The 13,814-nt window shown below is 44.7% G+C and overlaps 1 protein-coding gene across 1 annotated transcript in view; it reads left to right on the top strand.

Annotated features, from left to right (window-relative positions):
* The window catches only part of LOC126295146 (high affinity cGMP-specific 3',5'-cyclic phosphodiesterase 9A-like), a 2,007,270-nt gene that overhangs the window by 1,597,117 nt on the left and 396,339 nt on the right, over nt 1-13,814 (top strand). The window contains exon 4 of the mRNA XM_049987432.1: nt 12,425-12,684. Coding sequence (XP_049843389.1) covers nt 12,579-12,684 — 106 coding nt within the window. The 5' untranslated portion in view covers nt 12,425-12,578. The remainder of the gene's footprint in view (nt 1-12,424; nt 12,685-13,814) is intronic.

The raw sequence follows: 13,814 nt of genomic DNA, 5'->3' as shown, positions 1-13,814 counted from the left end.
GAGGAGGAGGAGGAGGAGGTGAAGAGGCAGACAGAGTGGGGAGGAGGAGATACACAAATACAGGTGGGAACATGAGGTGGACGGACAGAGGGTGCAAGAGGTGGAAAGAGTGGGAAGGAAGAGTAAGCTTAATATAGACTATGTGATCAAAAGTATACAGACACTGCCAGAAACATACGTTATTCAAATTAGGTGCATTGTGCTGCCACCTACTGCCAGGAACTCCACATCAGCGACCGCAGTAGTCGTCAAACATCGTGAGAGAGCAGAGTGGGGCGCTTCGGACTTCGGGCCTGATCAGGTGATTGGGTGTCTCTTGTGTCATACGTCTGTACGCGAGATTTCCACACTTCTAAACATCCCTAGGTCCACTGTTTGCGATGTGATTGTGAAGTGGAAAGTGAGGGGACACGTACAGCACAAAAACGTACAGGCCGACCTCGTCTGTTGACTGACAGACACCGCCGACAGTTGAAGAGGGCCGTAATGTGTAGGAGGCAGACATCTATCCAGACAGTCACACAGGAACTCCAAACTGCATCAGGATCCACTGCAAGTACTGTGCCGAGCGGTTCTAGGCGCTACAGTCTGGAACCGCGCGACCGCTACTGTCGCAGGTTCGAATCCTGCCACGGGCATGGATGTGTGTGATGTCCTTATTTTAATTACGTTTAAATATTTCTAAGTTCTAGGGGACTGGTGACCTCCCATAGTGCTTAGAGCCATTTGAACCATTTTTTTTGCAAGTCTGACAGTTCTGTGGGAGGTGAGAAAACTTGAATTTCATGCTCGAGCGGCTGCTCATAAGCCACACATCACTCCGGTAAATGCCAAACGACGCCTCGCTTGGTGTAAGGAGTGTAAACATTGGACGACTGAACAATGGAAAAAACGTTGAGTGGAGTGATGAATCACGGTACACAATGTGTCGATCCGATGCCAGGGTGTGGGTATGGCGAATGCCCGGTGAACGTCATCTGCCAGCGTGTGTAGTGCCAACAGTAAAATTCGGAGGCGGTGGTGTTATGGTGTGGTCGTGTTTTTCATGGAGGGCGCTAGCAACCCTTGTTGTTTTGCGTGGCACTATCACTGCATAGGCCTAGATTGATGTTTTAAGCACATCTTGCTTTCTACTGTTGAAGAACAATTCGGGGATGGCGACTGCATCTCAACACGACCGAGCACCTGTTCGTTCTGCACGGCCTGTAGCGGAGTGGTTACACGACAATGACATCCCTGTAATGGACTGGCCTGCACAGAGTCCTGACCTACAGAACACCTTTGGGATGTTTTGGAACGCCGACTTCGTGCCAGGCCTCACCGACCGACGTCGATACCTCTCCTCAGTGCAGCACTCCGTGAAGAATGGCCTCCCATTCCCCAAGAAACCTTCCAGCACCTGATTGAACGTATGCCTGCGAGAGTTGAAGCTGTCATCAAGGCTAAGGGTGGGCCAACACCACATTGAATTCGAGCATTACAGATGGAGGGCGCCACGAACTTTTAAGTCATTTTAAGCCAGGTGTCCCCATACTTTTGATCACATACTGCATCTGTAGATTACAATAACGAACAACTTAAATTGGAGCGATCGCAGAGAATCTGTTGTGACGAAGGTGAAGCGACGACTGTGATTTATTGGCAGAAAGATGGGAAAAGTCTACAGAAGATAGTGCCTACACTACGGTTGTCCGTCCTCTACTGGAGTTCTGCTGTGGTGTGTCGAATCCTTACCAGATAGGTTTGACGGCGGACATCGAAAACGTTCGAAGAACGGCAGTTCGATTTCTACTACTGCTAAGTAGGGCAGAGTGTGTCTGGGATATGATATGCGAGTTGGGGTGGCAGTCATTAAAACTGAAAGGCGTTTTTCGTTGCGGCGAGATCTTTTCACGAAATTTCAATTACGACCTTCCTACTCCGAATGCGAAAATATTTCGCTGGCTCCCGTCTACGTAAGGAAAAATTTCCATCGTAATAACAAAAAAAAAAAAAGAGGAAACGAACCTTGCACGGAGAGATTTCAGTACCCGTTTCTTCCAAGTGTTCTTCTAGATTGCTACTGTAGAGAAACAGTCTGAAGTTCGTTCGCCGAACCATTTGCGAAACACGTGTAAGTGAACTGCATAGCAATCATTTAGATGTTGAAATTATCCGCCTCTGTTCGCACCCGTCGTTTTCGTATATTATCTCTATCGGCTCTCGTTGTGTGATTCAATTATTTGCTTTCGGTCTCTTCTTTCAGAAATTATACGTATACTTAACATTACTAAACATCAGGAATCCTTGTTTTCTCAGTGATACATCATGGTTTGTGGGGAGACAGATTCGATGAAGCTGATAAACTGATACGAAAGAATTGCTGGGCTTGTTGTTTGACCACTGTGAAGAAACATCTTTTGAAGGAATTGAGGTATTTCAGTCGAAGCACTCGGTCAAAATTCGCAGGGTTAAGATGGCGAGATTCACTTAAAAGTCGAAGTTTCGATTGTAGTAAACAACTTAAAACAATCATAAAAATACATCTTCAACTCTGAAAGTACATGGGAATTCAGAATAAATAAAGCGATTACGAAACTATTTAATGCATAGTGATTGCTAAGAATGTAAATGAAGTTAAAAAAGTTACGCCTTTTTTAGCCGTTCGATATGACAGCGCTTGATCACATTATCAATCTCTGACATACTCCATTTCATGCGACACTTTCCGAAACATACGTGGATTCAAGCCCATTAGAAAGTCGCAATTTGAGTTCTGAGATTCTTTATGGCAAAGGTGTCACGGCCTTTCACGTAACCCCATAAAAATCCATAAGTGTCAGGCCACGACGGTTATGTGGCCAAGAGAAGAACACAGACTCGTAATGTCGATCTCAAAACGTGCGAAAAGTAATTTTTTTTACAATGTTGAGAACTTGGAAGATACCCAAAGATTTATTTCGCGAACGTAAATTTTTTATTTCATTTTTTCGTGTTGATAGTTGCAATACAAACGATACCAGTGCAGTTTTTGGTGGGATAAGCTGTGTCAGTGACACGTTATTAATATAAGTCACACTGTAGTTTTATAGTAAAATAAATTTTCAGCCATATCAAAAATTGGGTCAGTTGAAGCATCATCTGTGCCATTTCGGGAGCCAGACAAGGTTACAAAAGATTTTTGTAGTGTAGTTTCTATTGTTGTTGATGATAGGTCAATTGAAGTGTACGATACCATATACTTTTATTGTTAAACGGTTGGTGGGAATCGCATGCTTCATTTGAGGTGACATAAACTGAAGTGTTCGATACCATACTCTCTTGTATATTTGGGTATTTCTCGGTATCGCCTGCTTCCTTTGAGCTGAAAGTCAACTGAAGAGTCCGATACCACTTTTTTCAGTTTAACATCTTGGTTATGTCATGGCTAAAAGCAGACGGGTGGTATCCCATGCTTAAAAAAAAATGGTTCAAATGGCTCTGTGCAGTATGGGACTCAACTGCTGTGGTCATCAGTCCCCTAGAACTTAGAACTACTTAAACCTAGCTAACCTAAGGAAATCACACTCATCCATGCCCGAGGCAGGATTCGAACCTGCGACCGTAGCAGTCGCACGGTTCCGGACTGCGCGCCTAGAACCGCGAGACCACCGCGGTCGGCTCCCATGCTTCAGTTACAAGTAATTTTCGCTGCATTATATACAGTGTCAGAGCACCCTCAAACTTTTTTTAGTAAAAAAGCACTGATTATAATTAATTTCATCTTTGTTCGTTTTATCCTCAATACATATTCTGTACCTATGACACCCTTCATTCATTCAACACACATTTTAATTTTTCTATATCTCCACTCAAGATAGCAATGTCATCAACGAATGCTGTCACTGATATCCTTTCACCCAGAATTTTACCGTCCTCTTGAATTTTTCTTTTATTTGCCTCATTGTTTCTTCGAAGTATAGACTGCACACGGAGACGAAAGACTGCGTCCCTGCCTTACCCCCGTTTTAATCTGAGCCATTTGTTCTTTGTTTCCATTCTCGTCGCTCCCTTTTGCATGTTGTACTTATTATATATTAATCGTCTTTTCATATTTTCCTCAGAATTTCGCACAACGCTTTTTTAGGTCGACAAATCCCGCGAATGTGCTTGATTTTTCTTACGCCTACTTCCATTATCAACGCAACGTCAGAAGGGCCTCTCTGTTGCCTTTTCCTTTGCTAAAGCCAAACTGATCCTCATCTAACACATCCTCAATGTTCTCTTCCATTGTTCTGTACCTTGTCAGAAACTTAGATTCACGAGCTCTGAAGCTGACTGGGCGATATTTGTCGCACTAATGTGCCCTTCCTTCCTGTCTTTGTGACTCTGTGGATGAGATTTTTACATAACTCTGATGGTACGTCTCCAGTCTGGTAGATTCTAGAAACGAATCTGAAGAGTCGTCTTATTGTTACTTACCTCAATCATTTTACAAATTCCGACGGAACACATGTATCTCTTCCACCTTATTTAAATACAAGTCTCGTAAAGCTCTGTTAAACTTACTACGGATGAAATGCGATTGTCAAATGCGGAGATGAAAATTATAGTGGAACAAGACAATTAATGCCAATTTTCAGCGAAATGAGAAACGGTTTGCATTAATTAACCTGGCGATTTAAATCGTTTTCGAGTTTTAATTGCGTTTTGTGAGAGTTTAAAGTGCTGTTATGCTACGTTTTATCCACTAACTCATTGCGGGATAATATTTATCCATGTAAAAACTTGGTACTCTTTCCGTTTGAAAGATTTAGGAAAGCATTTTGCATACTATTTATTATCAATATTGTTTTTATATCACCGGGTATTCAAACCTGTTCTTTTAGTATATTGGCACAGAGACCTTTCGAATCCTTATTTGTCCGAAGTTCGTAGTCTAGTGGCTAGCGTTGCTGTCTCTGGATCATGGGGTCCCGGGTTCCATTCCCAGCCGGGCCTGGGATTTTCTGTGCCCGGGGAATGGGTGTTTGTGTTGTCATCATCATTTCATCATCATCATCATCATGCGTGACAGTAGCTGTATTGGACTGTATAAAACGTGGACTGCACCTTCCACATCTCCAGATTTCCGGAAAGCATTTGACGCGGTGCCCCATTGCAGGCTGTTAACAAAGGTACGAGCATATGGACTAAGTTTCCAGGTATGTGAGTGGTTCGAAGACTTCTCAAGTAATTGAACCCAGTACGCTGTCCTCGACGGTGAGTGTTCACCAGAGACATAGGTATCGTCAGGGGTGCCCCAAGGAAGTGTGACAGGACCGCTGTTGTTCTCTGTATACATACGCTACTGACCATTAAAACTGCTACACCAAGAAGAAATGCAGATCATAAACGGGTATTCATTGCACAAATATACTATACTAGAACTCACATGTGATTACATTTTCACGCAATTTGGGTGCATAGATCCTGAGAAATTAGCACCCAGAACATCCACCGCTGGCCGTAATAACGGCCTTGTTACGCCTGGGCAGTGAGTCAAATAGAGCTCGGATGGCGTGTCAAGGTACAGCTGCCCATGCAGCTTCAACACGATACCACAGTTCATCAAGAGTAGTGACTGGCGTACTGTGAGGGCCAGTTGCTCGGCCACCATTGACCAGACCTTTTCAATTGGTGATAGATCTGGAGAATATGCTGTCCAGGGCAGCAGTCGAACATTTTCTGTATCGAGAAAGACCCGTACAGGACCTGCCACATGCGGTCGTGCATTGTCCTGCTGAAATGTAGGGTTTCGCAGAGATCGAATGAAGGGTAGAGCCACGGGTCGTAACACATCTGAAATGTAACGTCCACTGTTCAAAGTGCGGTCAATGTGAACAGGAGGTGACCGAGACGTGTAACCAACGGCACCCCATACCATCACGCCGGGTGACACGCCAGTATGGCGATGACGAATACACGCTTCCAGTGTGCGTACACCGCCATGTTGCGAAACACGGATGAGATCATCGTGATGCTGTGAACAGAATCTGGATTCATCCGAAAAAATGACGTTTTGCCATTAGTGCACCCAGGTTCGTCGTTGAGTACACCATCGCAGGCGCTCCTGTCTGTGATGCAGCGTCAGGGGTAAATGCAGCCACGGTCTTCGAGCTGATAGTCCACGCTGCTGCAAACGTCGTCCAACTGTTCGTGCAGATGGTTGTTGTCTTGCAAACGTCCCCATCTGTTGTGTCTGGCATCGAGACGTGGCTGCACGATCCGTTACAGCCAAGCGGGTAAGACGCCTGTCATCTCGACTGCTAGTGATACGAGGCCGTTGGGATCCAGCACGGCGTTCCGTATTACCCTCCTGAACCCACCGATTCCATATTCTGCTAACAGTCATTGGATCTCGACCAACGCGAGCAGCAATGTCGCGATACGATAAGCCGCAATCGCGATAGGCTACAATCCGACCTTTATCAAAGTCGGAAACGTGTTGGTACGCATTCCTCCTCCTTACACGAGGCATCACAACAACGTTTCACCGGGCAGCGCCGGTCAACTGCTTTTCGTTTATGAGAAATCGGTTGGAAACTTTCGTCATATCAGCACGTTGCATGTGTCGTCACCGGCGCCAACCTTGTGTGAATGCTCTGAAAAGCTAATCATTTGCATCTTCTTCCTGTCGGTTAACTTTCGCGTCTGTAGCATGTCATCTTCGTGGTGTAGCAATTTTAATGGCCAGTAGTGTAAATGCTTTGATGGACAGGATGGGCAGCAGTGTGCGACCGTCTCCTGATGATGCGTTGGTGTGCGGTCAGCTGTCGAAGTTGAGTGACTGTAGGCAGAGACAAGACGGCATAGACACAATTTCCAGTTGGTGAGATGAATGGCAGCTAGCCCTAGATGTGGAGAAATGTACGTTAATGCGGATGAGTAGGAGGAACAAATCTGTAATTTTCGGATACAACTCAAGTCGTACAAATACCTGGAGGTAACGTTGCAAAGCGATGTAAGAAGGAAGAAGCATGTGAGAACTGTGGTAGGGAAGGCAAATGGCCGACTTACGTTTATGGGGAGAATTTTAGGGAAGAGTGGTACACCTGTAAAGGGGACAGCTAGTGTAACCGGTTCTTGACTACCGCTGGAGTGTTTGGGATCCGAACCATATCAGATTGAAGGAAGACAATGAAGCAATTCAGAGGCGGGCTGCTAGATTCGTTACCGGCAGGTTCGACCAACACGTAAATGTTACAGCTAACTCAAATGGAAATCCCTGGAAGGCGATGTTCTTTTCCAGAATCACTACTGAGAAATCCTAATGAACCGGCGTTTAAAGCTGTGAACGATTCTACTGCCAGCAACAGACATTGCGCCTAACGACACGAAGTTGGCATTTTCGGAAGTACCATTTTGATTATATGTTACGATGAGATGAAAATGGGTCCCGGCCTGAAACTACTTGTCGAGTAAAGCGAAAAAAGCAAAATTTGCAACTTCTGCTGCTTCTTCGTTGTACTGATTAACAGAAATTGCTAACTAGATCTTATTCCGGTATGTTGAATTTCGTTTCACATTTTTGCACCATATTTTAATTTCCGGTGATAATACACATTTTCGTCCCATTAAAAGTCAAAAAAATTTCTACATCAGCAGTTGCAGTCCCAGACGTGTATTTTTCGTGAGAAGATCGTAGTAAACTCAAAACCGGCAATACCCAGAAGATTCAGATGCGCAGCGCTTTTGCGGCGTCTCCTCATTTATTTTTCAGTACAGTCGTGGCTCTCATATTCGTTCTGGATTACGATTTTTACGTTTACTGGTTTCTTTTCGACGCGATCTTTCCTCTGGCTCGAATTTCCTACAGTTGCGTGCGTATTTACGATTCATAAGAGACGACGTATGGAAGTGAAACGTCGACGATAAATAGTTTAGACAAGAAGAGAATAGAAGCTTTCAAAATGTGGTGCTACAGAAGAATGGTGAAGATTAGATGGGTAGATCACGTAACTAATGAGGAGGTACTGAATAGAACTGAGGAGAAGAGAAATTTGTGGCACAACTTGACTAGAAGAAGGGATCGGTTGGTAGGACATGTTCTGAGGCATCAAGGGATCACCAATTTAGTACTGGAGGGCAGCGTGGAGGGTAAAAATCGAAGAGAGACCAAGAGATGAATACACTAAACAGATTCAGAAGGATGTAGGTTGCAGTAGGTACTGGGTGATGAAGCAGCTTGCACAGGATAGAGTAGCATGGAGAGCTGCATCAAACCAGTCTCTGGACTGAAGACCACAACAAGAGACGACATCTTTAGTTATTTTGTAATTTTTTAAAAAATGGTTCAAATGGCTCTATGCACTATGGGACTTAACATCTAAGGTCATCACTCCTCTATAACTTAGAACTACTTAAATCTAACTAGCCTAAGGACATCACAGACAGCCATGCCCGTGGCAGGATTCGAACCTGCGACCGTAGCATCAGCGCGGTTCCGCACTGAAGCGTCTAGAACCGCTCGGCCACAATGGCCAAAAATTTTCAGTTTAATACCTATATTCACTTGGATTCCGACGAATATTTTTGTTGTAATTCTATCCCGGCGAGGCGTTGTCATGTTGAACAATCGGGTTTTGGCCTGTTATTCCCGTCTCTCCTTCGCGATATTTCATCTGCGTGACTGGCAGTCCGTCCCAGGTGCTGTCGGATACTGATTCCAGTGTGGAACCAGTCCGGTATTTATGCCTATATTTCGTCAGGTGTTGTGTCTGCGGTCCGTTGCGTGTCAGACGCTCTGTCCGTCGTGTGCGTCGACCAATAGCGGCGACTGCGGTGTTTTCTTGCGGCTGCTTTCGAACGCTGTGCGGATACTTCTTATTCTACGAAATTGTGAATGACATCCAAGTCGTGACAGACATTTCACCTTCCGTCATTTAAGCCCCCCTGAGATCCAGGACGTTCTGTTGCCGTGGCGTGCCGTGGCAGGGGTTCCGTCCCCAGGTCCGTGGCCGCCAGGTGCGACTGCAGTGTTATTTTCAGGCCGATGGTGTTCACGTTGCAGCTCGAGACTCGGTACTCATAGGGGCAGAATGTCTACGGGGAACTGGCAGTGAACAAAAGCACGGTAAGTCATTGAGCGAGGCGTCATCATCGCAATAGTGTAGTGCAAACCTGTCCCATCTCCCGCGTGCCGGCCGGCCGCACACAGCTGTGACTCCTGCAGTGTTGAACGTGCGGACACTCTCGTTCGAGGAGATGGACAGATCTCAACCATACTCTGCACAACTGGAAGCCTCTGTTGGTTGTACTGACACGCTCGTTCACCAGTTGGGTTCAAAAATGGTTCAAATGGCTCTGAGCACTATGGGACTTAACTTCTGAGGTCATCAGTCCCCTAGAAATTAGAAGTACTTAAACCTAACTAACCTAAGGACATCACACACATCCATGCCCGAGGCAGGATTCGAACCTGCGACCGTAGCGGTCCCAGACTGTAGCGTCTAGAACCGCTCGGCCACCCCAGCCGGCCCGCTGGGTTTTCTGCCACTTTACAGAAGACCATAAAGAGAAACGATGGACCAGCTGTAAGCCATCGCTTGCAGGTTACGAGGCTTAGCGTGACGATTTGTTTTATAGAACATCGTCATAGGCGAATCGGAAACAAAACGGCAATCCATGAAGTGGCGCAACACCTACTTTCCGCTGAAGATAAAGTTCAAAGTCGGTAAAGGCCGCTGACTCTGGGGTTTTTTGCTGTTTGAAGTCCTCCTTCATTGTGCAATGCTCAACTGTGAAGTGTATTGCGCTACCGTCAGGAAATTAACGAAACGACTTCAGCGTATTATCCATCTTTTGATTTGCAGCTCCCTGTATTGGCCGTGTTTGCAGTTAAAATTTTTGTGATTTGAGGTCCGCCAGTTACGCAAAACACCGTTTTTCTCAATACGTAAACATGTTTCGGCACCACTGTGCCATCAGCAGTGGGTTTTCGTTTTTATTTATTCTGCAATGTGAACATTTTTGTTACATGATTATAAAATTGTGTGCATTTTTAGTTGAAACAATAGATCGTTTCTTTTTGTAAATACCTTTACATTTAGTGAGCATGAATTTTCTGGACCACCTTTGTTTCAATTATTACAGGTAGCTTGTCATCTGCAACCAAACGATGTTGATGAGAAAGTTCTTTTTTTCTAAGAGTTAACCTACATTCTAGAGTGTAATTCAGTTTTTCGCGAAGTTTTCGCACCTATTTTCGTATTTACTTAAGTTTTCGTGTGGCGAGCACTTCCATTCTCCGCATCATGCCGAGATGTTGTGATACACACGTAGCTATAACAAGTATTTTCCAACAAAATAACGTAGTAAAACACTTTTTCATTACACCACAACACAGTGTGATTGTGTCTCCCAGCCCAGTCAGTGTTCATTTGTTCACCAGAGACTTCGGCGCCAAATTTTCATTTTATTTGCATTTTATGTTGTGTGTGTGTGTATGTGTGTGTGCGTGTGCGCGAGTCTGTGTGTAGTGTGTGTTTTCTGTGTGTTTCTTAGCTCTATGTGTTGTCTTTTATATGGTATTTTTATCTGTGTGCAAATGGTGCGTCTTTGCAGATTTTAGTGTGTTTTATGTGTGTGTGTGTGTGTGTGTGTGTGTGTGTGTGTGTGTGTACATGCGGTGTGCTCGTGTGTGGACTTTATCTGTTTGTAGTGTTTTTATTTGTAAAGTTCCTTTAATGTGTTAAATACTGTGCCCTTGCAGAGTGTAGTGTATTCGTTTAAGACCTGTTCAGCGTGTTCGTAGCCACAAAAAGGCAAACGAACTTCTCCTTCCCTGTGACAACGCGAGCCCTCACACCAGGCTGCACACCAGAGAGGAGCTCACGAAAATTCGCAGGACTGTTCTTCCTCATCCTTCCTGCAGCCCAGATCTCGCACGTTCTGGCTTTAATCTATTAGGCCCATTGAAGGATTCACACCGCGGGAAGCACAACGTGGATGATGGGCAGATTATTGATGCAGCAAGAAATTGGGTCGGAGGTCGGCGAGTACAGTGATATCATGTGGGTATACAGGCGCTCCCAGTAAGGTGGTGAGAGATCGTTGCACTGGACGGAGATCATGTTGAAAAATAAAGTTTTGTTGCCAAAAGAGGGGGGGGGGGGAAGAACATGCTGTTTTGGAATCCTGAATAAAACCAACCTTTTTTGAGAAGAAAATAGTCACCTTAGTTTGCGCGAGTAATTTGTGGATGGGCAAATTTATGGGGTTCTTGGGTTCATTACAATATTTGTTTTCTTTTTGTAATCTGATAATATCATGTTGTAATCTTTATTTTTTTGATTTGTGCTTAAAATTTATTTGTTGGATGGTGCACAGTTCAGTAACGTTTCAAAGAATTCTATTACTTGTTTGAGTAATCATTATGGTTAATGGTAATTACACGAGTACCCTCATCGGATTTAAGTGCCATGGCGTAGCTGTCTGTCAGTTCTTTGCTTTTTTTTAAGGCTATTATAGTCGATTTTTGTAAGTTGGTAGTACGTCTGATTTAGTACTTTTTTTATACCTTTAGCGGTGTTAACCGTGCTTTCGTTTCGTTGTTTGCTTTGATAATTTTTCCATGTCTATGGCAATTTTATGTGATATTAAGGTGTTTGTTCGATTTGTTGTCTATTTTTGGGATAAGATTTTACTTAAGTCCTTGGTTTAGTATGTTTTCGTCCTCTTCTGCAAAAGATATTTCTTGCAGGACCTGGTATGATGATGTGTGTTCTTGGGTGGGTTGGAGTGATTGATGTTGTGCAAATTATAGGTTACTTAGTTTCTTTTTGAGCGGTTTTTGTATCTGTGTGCTAACATGAGAGACATAGTTATCATAGTCAAACGTTAGAGAAGTAATACTGTCGCTCATATGCAGATGCACAAAATGTACTTCTTGCTTCCCATCTTTCTTTGTCTCATTTTCTTTTTGATTTCTTTTCGTCATTTCTTGTTGAAAATTCTTGTGTTGCTATGATAGATTTAGTTCTTAACTTAATACGCATAAGAGCTGGGACGACCTTGAGTTTGAGACAGCTGTTATTAAATAATTTCAGGCTTGCAAAGTATTTATTCACTTTCATTTTTAAGAGTATTAATCGCAGAAACATCTCTTTTCTTTCGTATGATGGTATTACGCAGTGTAGATATACGTGCTTCTGCAATCCAAGACATCCACGGCACAAATGACGAAGCAAGAGAGATATGATAGTATTCCATAATAAAGAGAAAAACCAACATGTTCTCAGAAAAAAAGTATTGCGTTACTTCTTGAATGCCCCTTGTAAATTTTCCCTTTAGTGTTAGTTATAAGGCGTGTTATTCTTTTAACGAAGTCTATTGCATGTGAGGGTAGGTGTTATTAAAAATTCATGTTCGACGGTATTTTGGAACACAAGAAAGTTCAACCGACGATCTCATGTCTTGTCTGCAGTGCTACTTCCGCCGCCGAGTCCGGCAGTTGCACCCCCGCCGCCTCCGCCGCCGCCCCCGGGGCGCGGCGGCCGAGCTCCGCCGGCGGCCATGCCGGCTAGCCCGCGCCTGCAGAGCCGCCAGCCGCCCCCGCGCCGCCCCCGCCGCCGCCTCGCATGGAGGTGTACCGCAGCACGCGCACCGTCTACGTCACGCTGGGCCGGGACGGGCCACTCGAGGTGGCCGCCTTCAGCGTCGACGCCAGCCTCGACGAGATCAAGGGTGAGTATGGCAAGCAGAAGCGCGAGTGCAACGAGGATGAGTGCGACAAAGTTGAAGGATGAGTGCAACAAGTACAAGGATGAGTGCAGCAAGTAGAAGGGTGAGTGGGAAAAGTAGAAGGATGAGTGCAGCAAGTTAAAGGGCGAGTGGGAAAAGTAGAAGGATGAGTGCAGCAAGTAGAAGGGTGAGTGGGAAAAGTAGAAGGATGAGTGCAGCAAGTAGAAGGGTGAGTGGGAAAAGTAGAAGGATGAGTGCAGCAAGTTGAAGGGTGAGTGGGAAAAGTAGAAGGATGAGTGCAGCAAGTTGAAGGGTGAGTGGGAAAAGTAGAAGGATGAGTGCAGCAAGTAGAAGGGTGAGTGGGAAAAGTAGAAAGATGAGTGCATCAAGAAAAAGGGTGAGTGGGAAAAGTAGAAGGATGAGTTCAGCAAGTAGAAGGGTGAGTGAGAAAAGTAGAAGGATGAGTGCAGCAAGTAGAAGGGTGAGTGGGAAAAGTAGAAGGATGAGTGCAGCAAGTTGAAGGGTGAGTGGGAAAAGTAGAAGGGTGAGTGGGAAAAGTAGAAGGATGAGTGCAGCAAGTTGAAGGGTGAGTGGGAAAAGTAGAAGGGTGAGTTGGACTTGTAAAAGGTTGAGTGGGACAAGTAGAAGGGTGAGTGCAGCAAGTAAAAGGGTGAGTGGGAAAAGTAGAAGGATGAGTGCAGCAAGTAGAAGGGTTAGTGGGAAAAGTAGAAGGATGAGTGCAGCAAGTAGAAGGGTGAGTGGGAAAAGTAGAAGGATGAGTTCAGCAAGTAGAAGGGTGAGTGGGAAAAGTAGAAGGATGAGTGCAGCAAGTAGAAGGGTGAGTGGGAAAAATAGAAGGGTGAGTTGGACAAGTAAAAGGTTGAGTGGGACAAGTAGAAGGGTGATTGGGACAAGTAGAAGAGTGAGTGTGGTAAGTAGAAGGGTTATTATGACAAGTTGAAGGTTTAGTGTGGTAAGTAAAAGGTTGATTGCAGCAAGTAGAAAGGCGAGTGTGAAACTCACTTTACTTCAGTCCCTTGGTCATAGCTAGCTTTACACATGAGTGAACGTGAGTTTTGATAAAAAGCAATGACTTCTCCTGTGAATTGGAGAAGGTGGAATAAGTTGACCAG

This window comes from Schistocerca gregaria, chromosome 11 (assembly GCF_023897955.1).
Source record: "Schistocerca gregaria isolate iqSchGreg1 chromosome 11, iqSchGreg1.2, whole genome shotgun sequence".
In the NCBI taxonomy this organism is placed as follows: domain Eukaryota; kingdom Metazoa; phylum Arthropoda; class Insecta; order Orthoptera; family Acrididae; genus Schistocerca; species Schistocerca gregaria.
This window is presented reverse-complemented; position numbering and strand designations above follow the sequence as displayed.